Here is a 16,168-nt window from a genome sequence, read left to right on the forward strand (position 1 = left end):
CTAACTGGCCAGGAGGACGTGTGTCATGGCCTCACAGTCTCTTTCATTGATCACAACTTATTTTCCATCATGCCCAGCCACCCTTCCTCCCAATGATGCATGACAGTTCTTCACAGCATTGACAGCACAGCACACAGACGGACAGGGCAGTCAGTTACGTCGGGAAGGGTACATGCCTCCTTGGCCGTGGTGTTGGCCACCTCATTCCCAAGGATACCCACGTGTCCTTATACCCAGTAGAATGAGACAACCTTCCTTTGTCTGTGAAAATGAAAGATGACATCGTGGAAATTCTGGACAGTTCTGTCTGCTGGATACACAGACTGGATTGTCTGCAGCGCACTGAGTCAGAGCATATGAGGAATTTGGCTTCACATTCACGTTTCATCTGATACACAGCTTTAAAAACTGCATAAAGTTTGGTGTCAAAGACAGTAAATGTGCTAGGTAGACAGAACCTAAAGACAAAGGCAGGAAAACTGACAGAACAACCAACAGCATCCCCCTCTTTGGACCCATCTGTGTATACCATGTTAGAGTCCTGTTACTCATTTAAAATGCTAATACATATATTCTTAAAAACATAGTCTGGAATGAACAATTTGTTGCACTCTGTCAAATTTAACATTATTCTAGGTTTATACAACAACAAGGGCGGAACTTTGCAACAACCCTCCCTCTTTATGTTTGGCAGAGAGATCCCCAGATCCAATAAAAGCTGTTTTGCCTGTATACAGAACAATTTCGTCCCTCACGGACATCTGCAATAGAGTCATTCTAAGGATTCACATATATTAATAGCTGCAGAGAAGGCGAGTGAAGTCAGAAACAACCGGAGCTTGAGCGCCTGCGTAACCACAAGGAACCGCTGCCGAGCAGCTACTTGTAGCTTCCCAGCCTCTGCACTCGAGCTCGGTATAGGGCCCGTCCTATAGCCTCCGGTGGCCAATCTGATGCTCTTGTGGTGTGTGGAGTCCAGCATCTTTAAATATGTTGGTTGTGCCGACCCATAGACCGTACAATTATAATCAAGACATGATCACACGAAACCCTTACAGAACTGCAGCAAGCAGGATCTATCTACACCCCAGTTCTTCCCATTCAAGTGGTTAATGACAGCCAGCACTTTATGAGCTCATGTTTTGAGCTCCTTGAAATGTGGCAGCCAAGTAAGTTTGCTATCAAATAAGAGACGTAAAAACCACACCGTCTCCTTAAAATGTAAAACAGAATGTTAGTTCTGGAGGTGTAAAAAGAGACCAATCGTGATTAAAATCAGTACATACTGTTTTCTCCGGGGAGAAATTAAAACTTGTCCAAGCAGACCATTCTTCAAGCCGCTTAAGTGTTAACTGTAACTGACAAGAGGAAGATATGGTACTAGAAGTGGAACAGAAAAAAGAAAAACCATCCACAAAGAATGAGTGCTGCAGATGACTCCTCACTGCAGACAATATGCCATTAATTGGAACTGCAGGCAAAGTCACGCTTAAAACACTCCCCTGTGGGATACCGTGAACTTGAGGAAATCAATCGGAAAGAGTATTCCTGACTCTGTACCAAACATAACGTTCAGCAAGAAGGACCACAGGAAAATGGGGAGGTAGCCACGAAAGCCCCATTCGTGTAGCTGACAAAGTATATTGTGTCTCCACATAGTGGTGTATGCCTTTTCAATGTCAAAAAAGATGGATATTAAATGCTGCTTCAGTAGGAATGCCTCCTTTACAGCCTCATCCAGTAGGGTGAGGTTATCAAAAGTGGAATGATACCTTCTAAATCCACACTGGAAATGGCTGGGGAGATTTCAAGATTCCAGAGTCCAGACTAGGTGGGAGCTGATCATGCCCTCTAGCACCTTTCCTACACAACTGCCAAGAGCAACACTTATAGCTGCCTGGAAGGGTATCATCCTTCCCTGGTTCAAGAATGGGGACCATTATGGATTTCCTCCAAGGCATAGGATATTCCCCATGTCTCCATATCTTATTAAAGAAAGAAGTAACATTTCTTTAGATTCAGGGTTAAGGTGCTGTAGAATACCGTAATGCATAAAGTCTGGCCCAGGAGCAGTCTTGCAAGCCGCAGCTAATTTTGTGTCCAAAAAAATGGTTCAAATGGCTCTGAGCACTATGGGACTTAACTTCTGAGGTCATCAGTCCCCTAGAATTTAGAACTATTTAAACCTAACTAACCTAAGAACATCACAAACATCCATGCCCGAGGCAGGATTCGAACCTGTGACCATTGTGGTCGCGCGATTCCAGACTGTAGTGCCTAGAACCGCTCGGCCACTCCGGCCGGCTGTTGTGTCCAATTCCCACGTGGAGAACGGAAGGTTATATGCCTTGTAATTCTTGGAGTCAAAAGCAAGATATCTCCTCTCCCAAACATGGCAATAGGCGTGGAAACCTGGAACTGGACTCATGGGTTATGTTACATCATGAAAGTATCACGTCATGGTGTTAGCGATATCTGCGGGCATTATTTTCAGGACTCCCTTGTCCTTTACGGTAACTAAGGGACAGGGCATCCTTCTCTCAGATATTTTTCTTACGGACTCCTATACTGCAGTGGTGGAAGCTGACCAATTAATGGACTTTAGAAACTCATGCCATGATTGCTTCTTGCTCTTTATTACTGCCTGTCAGGCAGGTATAGTTGCATCAGCAGCAGTGTGGATCACACCGGTAATGTGAGCCATCCAGTCGTGGATGCTGTCCCTGTGCTCAAGCACAGCCAGCTGACTATAAAGGTCCAGTTTGCCTTGGATAGCAGCCACTTGGGTTCCCTCAGGCTCCATTCTCTGCATTAAGTGGACAGTAATAGGGAAGTGGTCACTGGAGGTCATCTAGCACCTCCCATTCGACAGTCTGTGAGAGCAGGAGAGCAAACTGTCAAATCAATTGCAGATAATATCCCTGTTGCTGTGCAAAAATGTGTCATGGACCCCGTATTCAGCAGATACATGGTGTCAGCTCATAATACACTTTCAACTACTCGTCCCGTTGGGAAGGTGGAGAGACTAATCCATATAATATTATGGGCATTGAAATCCCCTAACAGCAAAAGCTGGTCAATGGGCTCAAAGTGCCTTGCCATCCAGTGGTGCTTGTGGCAGAAGATAGAGGGAACAGAAGGTTACCTGAAAGGACACAAAATGCACAGTGACAGTGACTGCCTGTAGTGGGGTGATTATGGTTACAGGGGAGGAGTAAAGTGTGTCATGGACGCTCATTACCAAATCGTCAATAGCAGCAGTAGTAGCTGGTCTCACTGCTGGTGCTTTAGGGACAATTCCACTGGGCTTTGACTTAGTCTTTGTGGTGGCTTTCCCTTGTTGGACTGAAACATGGGAACGTCTCTGAATGAGTGAACCAGTCGGTGCTGGTGGGACCATTCCGGTTGGGGGCAGTGACTCTATATTGTCAGTCTGAGAAGTTTCTGTAACTGAGTCTCTGGCAAGCACAGTGTTACCAGATCCTGGTTGTTGGCATGTGAAGCAACAGGAGCACATGCTGGTAGCAACAGTTTCCACTCCCATTTGAGTCATCACACTAACTTTAACTATGGGCTGTTTCACAGCTGATGCAAATGAGGTAGCGAATGATGCGGACTACTTTGACATAAGCTGCTTCCTTGCTTCACCATGTGACACGTGATGTGTAACTTTATGTTCTTTAATTTTCTTTTCATCCTTATAGATGGGGCACACTCTACTCCAGACTAGATGTGAGTTAGAACCATTAACATCCACTGGTGGAGATGAACATTCCACATCTAGTTCACGAGCTGCTTGACCACAGTTCCCACAAGTAGCATGACCATTACACCCAATGGTTGTCTGACCAAATCTTTGACACTTTAAAGACTGCATGGGATTTGGAAAAAAAAAAAAGCACAAACCAGTAAACGTAAGAAGTGTGTCTTAATGTGGCTGTGTAGGTCTTGGTGTAATGGAAATTAGAATGAATGTAGATGTTGGTTCAAGCTGCCCATTCACACTCTTATTGTAGAAGCCAGTGGGGGAGCAGCACACACTGAAGTTGATGTGAGAACATGAACTGGAAGAAATGACAGGATGGACAGGTTGAGGATGGGGGGACAGTGGGTCACCTGAGATTGAGGCCAGGAGAATTACAAGATGATAACTTCTATCTGTGTAGGTCAGAGAAGCTGGTGGTGTAGGGAAGGATCCAGATGGCCCAGGTGGTTGTGAAGCAGGCATCAAATGAGAATGTTGTGCTGAACTGCATGTTGTGCCACTGGATGGTCAATTTTGTTCTTGTCAACAGCTTGGTGGTGGACATTCATCCTGGTGGATAGTTGGTTGGTAGTCATAACAACATAAAAAGCTGTTTCAACTCCAATATAATCTCCAATCCATACTGAAATTCATAGTCCCATCCAAGAATGTCTCACCTGAGGGCATCTGCCCCTCTCACACCAACAACACCCCACAGACCCACTTTCTACATACTTACAATGCTGGATACCCCACTGTAGCTGGAGACTGTGCTCCCACTGAAAGAACTTCAACGCTTGTTCACCAACACCTTCAACCAACTGACTGAAACCTATCCCTTCCACATCAAAGATACTAACCACTTCCTTCCCTGACTTTCCACTATTGCTCCTCAATCTCTATTCATCATTGCTGATGCCATCTCCTATACGCCTTACCAATGGCCTTGCATCTATCAAACATACCTCTCTCACTGTCTTTCAGACTCCAAACCCACCAACTCATTCATTATACACCTTACCAACTGTACCCTGATGCACAACAACCTTTCCTTTCAAAAGAAGGTACACAAATCCACAGCACACCCACGACACCTTCCTATACCAGTGTTTTATGGGCCATCTAGAGGAAACCTTCCTAGCCTCCCATGCCTCCCAACCCCTTGTCTGGTTCAGGTTCTCTGATACTTTTACAATCTGGACTCAGGGTCAAGACACCCTATCCACATTCCTTCACAACCTCATCACCTTCTCTCCCATCTGCTTCACCTGGTCTTCCTCCAACCAACGTGCCACCTTCCTGGATGTTTACCTCCACCTCTCCGGTGGCTCCATTCATACCACTGTTCACTTTAAATCTACTAATCACCAACAGCACCTTCATTATGACAGCTGCCATCCTAAACACACTAAAAAACCATCCCACACAATCTTGCTACTCGTGGACAACATATCTGCAGTGATGAGAACGACCTTGCCCAGTATGCTGAAAATGTCAAAGGCCTTCACAGACAGGCAATCCCCCCCCGCCCAAACATAATTCACAAACAGATTTCTTGCGCTATATCCTCACACACCACCAATCCTCCCTCCACCCCCAAGAATCACCCCAGACTGGAATTACTCAGCCATATCCTTTACCAGCACTTTGATGCTCTCTCATCCCACCCTAAAATGAGGGGCATCCTACCCAAGATCCTTCCCATCCATCTGAAAGTGGTGTTTCTTCACCCATCCAACCTATGAAACAGCCTAGTCCCTCCTTATGCCATTCCCACTTCCAACACCTGTGGCAGATGAAGATGCAAGACCTGTCCAATCCACCCATCCAGCACATCCTACTCCAGTCCTGTCACAGGCTTATCCTACCCCATCAGAGGATGCACCACCTATGCAAGCAGCCATATCATATACCAACTTTGTGGCAAACACTGCACAGCTTTTTACATGAATATGACTACCAGCTAGCTGCCCATCAGGATTAATAGCTGCCACCAAACTATTGCCAAGAACAAAGTTTACCACCTGGTGGCACAACATGCAGCTAAGCACAAAATGCTCAGTTTCAATGTCTGCTTCACAACCTGGGTCATCTGGATCCTTCCCTTCACCACTAGCTCCCCTGAAATACATAGATCGGAGTTACCTTTACAACACATCCTCTGCTCCCACACTCATCCTGGCCTCAATCTCAGGTAACATACTGTCCCTGCACCCATCATCTTCCTCCGCACTGTCACCCCTCCCAATTCATGTCCCTGTATCTCCTTCAGCATGTACCACTCCCCACTGGCCCCTACAATTGTGCATTCCATGCCTAGCTCATATACCTGCCTCCCCTCCCTCATGCATTCCTAGCCAAGGTACAGAGTGAAGACTTTCCACTATCTTGCTCAGTGCTGGCAACTCTGGTGTGAGCTCGATATTGATCATTTTTTATGATAGAAATGACACACACAAGTAACAAGGTTTATCGAAAGCACATTATACGGATGTTAATGTTCAAATAGTGTGAATATATGTAGTAATGGATATGAATTGGCTGCACACTGTTAGATCTCAGATTTACAGTAGCTGCAAGTGGCTTGGTCTTCCGATTAGAAGAAGTAGAGAACAGGTTTTAACAATTGGGTTACCTCAGGAGCTAGTGCCAGTACATTCTATTTTATGTTGTTCACTTTGTTCAAGACACCTGTGCTTGTTAATACGGGCAAAAGAAAATATACTTTTTCCGAAACTTTTAAAGCAGAATTTCTTTTCTTGAGCAAAACACAACATATACAAATGTAGAATGTACTTTATGTAATTCAGTTTTCTCCAACGAACATCAAAGTTAGGCTGATATAACACAGCACCTTAAGAAAAAGCAGCACATGTTGGGAGTTTCTGTGAGAACTTCCAGTAGTACAACTTCCTTTATAAGTACAAATTGACAACAAACTGAGCAAGATAAATGTATCACTGCTGAAGAAGGGTTGTTTGTGTTTCATACTGCAAAACAACCATTCACTCCACTCAATGGCCTGCATAGATCTTATTGTACAAGAATGTTTTGAGAAGAAATTTACATGTTCCAGGACAAATCGAGAGTCAATTTTAGTGAACGTGTTATCTTCATATGCAATGCATGAGGTGCAGCCAGAACTCAAAGACACTAAGTGCATGTCTCTTATGGTTGAAGCATCAAATCAAATAAGCGTAAAATTAGTCCCAATTATAGTTAGGTATTCAGGGCAAAATAATTTTCTGCAGAAAACTGGTGACGAAACAGCATAATTATTTTCCAGTTATGCCCTAGGCATCACAAGAAAGCATAATTTAGCTGACAAGATCATCACATTTTGTGCAGATAAATGTAAAGCTAACTTTGGTTGGTACAAAAAGGCCGGGACACACAATGGTTATTGCAAAGTGAAGAGAGTGATCAAAATGAACATTCAAGGTTGGTTGGTTGGTTGGTTTGGGGAAGGAGACCAGACAGCGTGGTCATCGGTCTCATCGGATTAGGGAAGGATTGGGAAGGAAGTCGGCCGTGCCCTTTCAGAGGAACCATCCCGGCATTTGCCTGGAGTGATTTAGGGAAATCACGGAAAACCTAAATCAGAATGGCCGGACGCGGGATTGAACCGTCGTCCTCCCGAATGCGAAACATTCAAGGCATTGGTTGTGTACCTCCCTTTGGATTGATATAAGAAATCACTATACTATCAAAACAATTGCAATCGCAGTTGTTAAACTGCATTTTCAATACTTCAGCTGTACACATCAAAAAATGTTTTGCATCACCCTGGTTCCCAGAACTCATGAAGACAGATGTTAACTGGATACAGTATCACAGGCACAGTCCCTTTGACTGTTCAGAGATGTCACTAAACACGCCCAAAGATGTAAACAACCATGCATGAGCAGCACCTATTAGACGGAAGGAGTCCGACATCTGATCATTTCCAGTCATTCCACCAGAAAGGAGGTATTCACATAGCTCCAAGCACTATGGGACTTAACATCTGAGGTCATCAGTCCCCTAGACTTAGAACTACTTAAACCCAACAAACCTAAGAACATCAAATGCCCAAGGCAGGATTCGAACCTGCGACCGTAGCAGCAGTGCGGTTCCAGACTTAAGTGCCTAGAACCACTCGGCCACAGCGGCTGGCAGGAAGAAGGTACATGGTTCATGTTGCCTGTAATTCAACCATGCCTAGATGGTCAACACCGCAGTTTGATCACATCCACATTGTTACTTTGTGTCAGGAAGGCCTCTCATCAGGGGAAGTGTCCACGTGTCTCTGAGTGAACCAAAGCAATTTTGTTCGGACATGGAGGGGGTGGGGGGGGGGGGGGGGGGGAGAGAGAGAGAGAGAGAGAGAGAGAGAGAGAGAGAGAGAGAGAGAGAGAGAGAGAGAGAGTCAATCACATGCCTCACTCCGGCCACCCAAGGGCTACTACTGCAGTGAATTACAGCTACCTATGGATTATGGCTCTGAGCAACCCTGATAGCAATGCCACCATGTTGAATAATGCTTTTTGTGCAGCCACAGGACGTCATGTTACAACTCCAACTGTGTGCAATAGGCTAAGTGATGCACAACTTCACTCCCATGTCCATGGCAAGGTCCACCTTTGAAACCAAGACACTGTGCAGCGTGGTACAGCTGGGCCCAACAAATGCCGAAAGGACCGTTCAAGGATTGGCATCATGTTCTCTTCACCAATGTCACATATGCCTTCAACCAAATAACCATCAGAGATGTGTTTGGAGGCAACCTGGTCAGTTTGAACACCTTAGACACACTGCCCAGCGAGTGCAGCAAGGTGGAGGTTCCCTGCTGTTTTGGGGTGGCATTACGTGGGGCCGACGTACGCCGCTGGTGGTCGTGGAAGGTGCCGTAATGGCTACACGATACGCGAATGCCATCCTCTGACCGATAGTGCAACCATATCGGCAGCATATTGGCGAAGCATTTGTCTTCGCGGACGACAATTTGTGCCCCCATTGTGCACACCTTGCAAATGACTTCCTTCAGGATAACAACATCGCTTGACTAGAGTGGCCAGCATCTTCTCTAGACATGAACCCTATTGAAAATGCCTGGGACAGATTGAAAAGAACTGTTTATGGATGACGTGGCCCACCAACCACTCAGAGGGATCTATGCCAAATCGCCATTGGGAAGTGGGACAATTTGGACCGACAGTGCCTTGATGAACTTGTGGATAATATGCCACAGTGAATACAGGCATGCATAAATGCAAGAGGATATGCTACTGGGTATTACAGATATCCATGTGTACAGCAATTTGGACCACCACCTCTGAAGGTCTTGCTGTATGGTGGTACAACATGCAGTGTGTGGTTTTCATGAGCAATAAGAAGGGGCAGAAATGATTTTATGTTGATCTTTATTCCTATTTTCTATACAGGTTCCGGAACTCTCGGAACCAAGGTCATGCAAAACTTTTTTTGATGTGTGTGTGTGTAAGGAACTCTGCAACCTGCTAACTAAGCAATCCGAAACACTTACAAGATTTCAGGTCTTCTGGTAAGTACAAAATTCCTGGTTCAGACGTCATTGCGTTGGTGTTCAGGAAGTATCTGTGTCTATGGTACTGTTTTTCTTTTATTTATTTATTTTTTTAAATTCTGGCAGAATTCTTAGAAAAACTATGTACTAGAATATGATTCAGTGTCATGATATGTATGTTTTTAAGTTCATTATTAAAATGAATGTCTATTTCTGTATACGAAAGTTTTCATTTTTTCATTAAAGCACTGCTGACATACACTAAGCATCCTGCTTTTTCCCCATTTTTTTAAATTTGTATTTTTCAGGAATGCTCCATTTTTTACATAAAAAAACCTGGTCACCCCAAATTATCAGTAAATTTAGTTACCAATCCATCTTTTAAACTTCAGCTCCAAATGTAGTGGTGCCCCATACTTTTACTAGTTGGTAACTTAATTTACCTGACACTTTTGAATGATTTATGAGATGTTCTAAACTGTAAGACTAAATCATGCATCAGTCATTTCATACTCTATGAACTCTTCATAATTGTGTTCTGCCTGAGCTATTAGTGATAGAGACTGTGTGTTGTTTCAGAGAAAAAACATAACATTTGAGAAGATTTAAGGAATAGTGAGGTGCCTTCCAATGACTTGTTGGATAGGAGTTTGCATAGTACTGATGGTTCAATAGAAAAGAGGGGGGACATGGAGAAAACAAATTTGTAAAATTAAGTAACCTTTAATAGTTTATGTAGTGGTAGTTTGTAAATACTTCTTAAGATAGTTCTTACCTCATATGTTTATGTAATTAACTTAATTGGTAGTACTTACCAATATAGTCCAACACAAACACATGCAGACATTAAAATTATTCTAAAACATACCTGTTCTGGTATGTGCATACTATGGGAAACTATCATAATTTTTGTGTGTGATACTTTGGGTGTGCATCTAAAGAAGCAGAATGGGGTGACTTACCACTTTGGAGACAGCCCACTTTGAATAATATCTGACCTAGTAAACTGGGCATTTATGTCATTATTTAAAGCATTACTGGTACATATGTAACTGATTTATCTCTAAGAGTAATACATACTAAAAATGAAACAAGTTCCAGTATCTATTTTTCATGTTTACTTTAGCTTCTTGATACATTACGAATTTTAAAATAATTACAAAGTATAACTACTCACCCACTAAAAAAGTTCGAAGTGCGTCATTGAGCAATTTATTCCTCTTGAGCTCCCACAATTTCTTGCTCATGCAATTAACGTATCTGTGGCAAAGTTATAGCGAATTGCAAAACCTAACAAGTACACACACAAAATTATGTCAATGCAATCATATTGGCTCAGCCATTTGAGAAAGCAGCTGTTATGTTCACTAATGTTTCTTTCAAACTATTTCTACAAATTGACAACAGAAGGCAGGACTAGTCAAGGGACAGGTAGCAAGATGTCTGTACATTGTTCTCACACAAAATGAGTCCAGTTTTCGAGTGACAGGTGGCTCGCACATCAAGAAAATCCTGGCCCAACCTGTACTCAGGTGCAGTCTTTTTAACACAAAGTTTTGGCCCAAGCTATGCTAGGATTTGGTCTGCAGTGTTAACAAAACTATCATTCTGACTATATCGAAGTACCTGATACTGTTTTGCAATGTTTACACGAAGTAGTAAAAACATGAGCATGCACTCCAACACTGAGTTCAATATATTGATGTAATTAGAATACCTGGAACACAGCTATGGTGAAATACAATAAAAATGCAATGAAATATAGCTACTCTCCGAGAATAAGTGAAAAATTTAAAGAACTGTTAAAACCTGTTTTTACAAAATTCATACACAGAATCCTCACTGTAATTATTGTTCAGCTAAGTGTAAGGTTGCAGGATTCATGTTAGTATCAAAACTGAACCTGTATTTAAAAAGTTGAGATTTTTAAATTAAACATCATTTAATAGAACTGACTGACTCAGTTTGTCGATCCTGGCATCACAAGGAGTCCAGAATTTTGTTACAGGTGGATATAAATGTTATGAGGAGATACATACCTCATTTACAAACTTCAAGAAACAGCAAATTAAGTATCCAGTTTTAGATACATGGAAGGTCACTACATTTTATGGGGATACTCAAGAATGGGTCACCCAAGTGTCCCATATGCAAACTCTTATGTAGATAAGATACATTTTCCGAATAAAATGCTGTATAACATTTGCATTTTCTACTACCAAAGTTATAAACTATTTTGTATTGCTTTGCAGCATTATGCCTATATACACTCCTGGAAATGGAAAAAAGAACACATTGACACCGGTGTGTCAGACCCACCATACTTGCTCCGGACACTGCGAGAGGGCTGTACAAGCAATGATCACACGCACGGCACAGCGGACAAACCCGGAACCGCGGTGTTGGCCGTCGAATGGCGCTAGCTGCGCAGCATTTGTGCACCGCCGCCGTCAGTGTCAGCCAGTTTGCCGTGGCATACGGAGCTCCATCGCAGTCTTTAACACTGGTAGCATGCCGCGACAGCGTGGACGTGAACCGTATGTGCAGTTGACGGACTTTGAGCGTGGGCGTATAGTGGGCATGCGGGAGGCTGGGTGGACGTACCGCCGAATTGCTCAACACGTGGGGCGTGAGGTCTCCACAGTACATCGATGTTGTCGCCAGTGGTCGGCGGAAGGTGCACATGCCCGTCGACCTGGGACCGGACCGCAGCAACGCACGGATGCACGCCAAGACCGTAGGATCCTACGCAGTGCCGTAGGGGACCGCACCACCACTTCCCAGCAAATTAGGGACACTGTTGCTCCTGGGGTATCGGCGAGGACCATTCGCAACCATCTCCATGAAGCTGGGATACGGTCCCGCACACCGTTAGGCCGTCTTCCGCTCACGCCCCAACATCGTGCAGCCCGCCTCCAGTGGTGTCGCGACAGGCGTGAATGGAGGGACGAATGGAGACGTGTCGTCTTCAGCGATGAGAGTCGCTTCTGCCTTGGTGCCAATGATAATCGTATGTGTGTTTGGCGCCGTACAGGTGAGCGCCACAATCAGGACTGCATACGACCGAGGCACACAGGGCCAACACCCGGCATCATGGTGTGGGGAGCGATCTCCCACACTGGCCGTACACCACTGGTGATCGTCGAGGGGACACTGAATAGTGCACGGTACATCCAAACCGTCATTGAACCCATCGTTCTACCATTCCTAGACCGGCAAGGGAACTTGCTGTTCCAACAGGACAATGCACGTCCGCATGTATCCCGTGCCACCCAACGTGCTCTAGAAGGTGTAAGTCAACTACCCTGGCCAGCAAGATCTCCGGATCTGTCCTCCATTGAGCATGTTTGGGACTGGATGAAGCGTCGTCTCACGCGGTCTGCACGTCCAGCACGAACGCTGGTCCAACTGAGGCGCCAGGTGGAAATGGCGTGGCAAGCCGTTCCACAGGACTACATCCAGCATCTCTACGATCGTCTCCATGGGAGAATAGCAGCCAGCATTGCTGCGAAAGGTGGATATACACTGTACTAGTGCCGACGTTGTGCATGCTCTGTTGCCTGTGTCTATGTGCCTGTGGTTCTCTCAGTGTGATCATGTGATGTATCTGACCCCAGGAATGTGTCAATAAAGTTTCCCCCTCCTGGGACAACGAGTTCACGGTGTTCTTATTTCAATTTCCAGGAGTGTATTTAATCAACATTGCTGTGTCAAGCAGCACAACACTAATACTTTATTAGAACATTATGGGATTTTTTCCACTACTCATTTACATTTTTTTAGTCATCACACCAAACAGATTCTAAGTCACTGTATCTTTCTACATGTACTTAACAGTGATACTTTCCTGATTACTGCAGCAACGTCAGCAAAAATTAACAGACCACAGCTCACGCTCTGTCAGATCATTGAGTATACAAACGTGGTCCTATCACATGTTCCTCGGGACACTCCCTAAAATATCCTTATGCCTGACACACACACACACACACACACACACACACACACACACACACACACACACAAATGTAATGGCTTCTGTTATTTAAAAAGTCTTCAAGCCACTCCCTTATCTGGGAACCTACTCCATATATTTAGACCTTCATTAACAGTCTGCAGTGGAGCATCATGTGAAGCAGTATCTGGGAATCTGAAACCATGGGATCAGCCTGTTGTCCTTCACACATGGTTTGCAGGATATCAGGTGAGAAAAAGGCAATCTGAGTTTCACATGAGAGATGCTTTCTAAATTTGTGCTGATTTGTGGACAGAAGCTTTTCTGTCTGAAGAAAATATACGCAAGCTTAGAATTTGTTCCAGAATTATGCAACAAACCAATGTTCTTTTACACTTCTCTTACACAGGAAATGCCTGCAATTTTTCCCAGACACCTAGGACTTCGCACTGGATGGGAGGTTTGTGATGCATGCAAGCTAAGTAGAGGGGCCAATGCCGTAAGAGTACTTGCTGTAAAACAGGATTGTAAATCCATCTTAAGTGGCAACTTCTTTGTTTTCAGTTGCTTCTCTGCACCAGGGACGCCTATTAATATACAAACTTCAGCATGCTTTTTGCTGCTGTTTACTGCCACTCCATAATAGTCACATAGATTGTCCATCTACTACCTCTTGAGTGCTACAGATGAAATGAACACAGTCATCATCTCAGCTAACCCAACAACACTAGTTGTACTTATCAGCTGTAATGTGTGTGTGGCAAAGTTGCCAACAAATAAGAAGTACTAAACTGAAGTCCTTATTATGGACACAGGTGAAAAGACAATCTAACATACATCATTTTTAAGAAAACCATTTTCTTGTTGTGAACTGTGCTACAGATTACTGACAATTTCATAAGGTAAGTAATGCTGAGAAAGTAAGTACCACGTTACTGAAAAGAACCATTCAGATTATTGTCCATTTGTGCTATAGTTTTAATTTCTGAAGGTTTCCTCACCTGACAAACTCAACTTTCATCATGTTTTTCTGGTGAAAATATAGAAGACAAAGATGTTTTTCATGTCTGAAATGTCTTATGATGGTAATTACATGCATGAAATAATTACACAGTCTTAACTCTAAATGAAGGCACAAAATTGCCGAGAAAAGCATGCAGACAATATTTGAGGTACTCTGAAATAAAGACTTCTACAGGGTTTACACAAGAGACTTTATTCAATTGCCAATTTACACAAATCAGCTCTCAAAATCTGAAGAAACATGAAAGTACATATTCTGTATAAAGTAAATATATACCAAATTAAAGACTAAAATGATTCAGCTGCCCAATTTTGCTTCATCTCGAAGAAATGAGGCACAAAGCTTTTCTAAATCATCTAAACTGAGATTTAAAACAGATTTGTAGAAATATATCATGAATTCTCTAGTAATTTTAGAGGAGTCACTTTCATTATAATACTGCCGTAAATATCTGTACATTGCATCCTTTAGGACAGTGCAGTCTGCCTCACCTTCCCTCGCCTTCACAACAGCTACTTTTGCTTCATCCTTTATTCCATACACAGAAAGCGGAAAGTCATCTGTAACACAAAAGAACACATTTCAAACAACAAGAAGTCCCAGGCAACTGTAAAAAAACTGCAAGCATTTCTTGTATACAAGAAAGCTGGAAGAACATTGGTGTGTTGCATAATTCTTTAAGACATTATACGCTGGAATACAATAAATTTGCTTAAGACAATACTGACCTGGTCTGGTGGTGACAAATACAAACATCTACAAAAAAGTTTAGTATGCTAATCGAAGAATCACTGGATATGGGTCTAATGCCTATGTGTGATCAAACACTAATACATTCTCACCGAGAAGACAGTAGACAGGAAGCAATTGAAGGGTAGCAGTTTTAAGGGCACAGGGGACAGAAGTGCCACAGCAAACAGGCACAAAGATGATGATCAGTATCTGAACAAAAGCAGTAATCATGACATCTTGGGTTGTTGGGTGTTCTGCCCGATATCAGCGTCGTACTTGCACGCTATTTCGGCAACGTAGCTCGTTATCGTCATCAGGTGCGACCTGAAACTACTCGAGTGGACCTGGTCCAGTATTTATGCCTGTGGCCTTCCTCCTTACCCAGGCACTCCCTCTGCAGTCTGCGCCCACTCACTGTGATCTGCTGGAGCATTGCCATTCCATTTTTTTTTGTTGTCCACTGCGGTTCTACATGTTCCCTCTATGGTCCGCGTCCGTCAGACCCGACCCTGGGGGCAGACCCGACCCTGGGTATTCCATCTTCGATCTGGCGTGCCTGGAACTCTGTATGGGGATCATTCTCCCTGTCCAAGCCTTTAGTTCTATTTGTGGAGTGCTGCAGCTGTCTCCGTTGCTTCTTCAACAATTACAGAGCAGGATCCCAGGCTCTACTTAGCTGGTGCCCTGTGTCACAGTTCATGAGATTATTGGTCACTTTTATCTCTATTGATTCCCTTATAACACTGTTCCAAAATCTGGACATTTGTGTCAGAAACTTGGTTTCTTCATAATTCAAGGAATGACCAAGCTCTAGACAGTGTTCAGCAATGGCTGATTTTGTTGCCTGTCTTAATCGAGTGTGCCTCTGATGTTCCTTGCACCTGATATCTACTGTTCTTGTCGTCTGGCCAATGTAGGACATGCCACATTGGCAAGGTATATTATAAATCCCTGGTTTCTGTAAACCCAGGTTGTCCTTAACATTTCCCACCAGTCCCCCGATCTTTCTGGATGGACAGAAAACACACTTGATATTGTGTTCACGGAGGATCCTACTAATTCTGGCAGAAACAAAACCAGCATAGGGCAAATACGCTACCTTCTTTGCTTCATCTTGCTCTGCTTCTGGAACTTGTGGTATAGTGGCTAGTTGGAGTGCCAACTCAATTTTTTTCGATGTATACCCAT

At 43.7% G+C, this 16,168-nt stretch overlaps 1 protein-coding gene across 1 annotated transcript in view; it reads right to left on the bottom strand.

The window, feature by feature from the left end:
• Positions 1-14,424: 14,424 nt before the first annotated feature.
• LOC126469530 (uncharacterized) overlaps positions 14,425-16,168 on the bottom strand; it is a 33,432-nt gene continuing 31,688 nt past the window's right edge. Inside the window, exon 3 of the mRNA XM_050096650.1 lies at positions 14,425-14,808. Within this exon, the coding sequence (XP_049952607.1) occupies positions 14,546-14,808 (263 nt within the window). The 3' untranslated portion in view covers positions 14,425-14,545. The remainder of the gene's footprint in view (positions 14,809-16,168) is intronic.

The sequence above is a fragment of the Schistocerca serialis genome, chromosome 3 (genome assembly GCF_023864345.2).
Source record: "Schistocerca serialis cubense isolate TAMUIC-IGC-003099 chromosome 3, iqSchSeri2.2, whole genome shotgun sequence".
Taxonomy (NCBI): Eukaryota; Metazoa; Arthropoda; class Insecta; order Orthoptera; family Acrididae; genus Schistocerca; species Schistocerca serialis.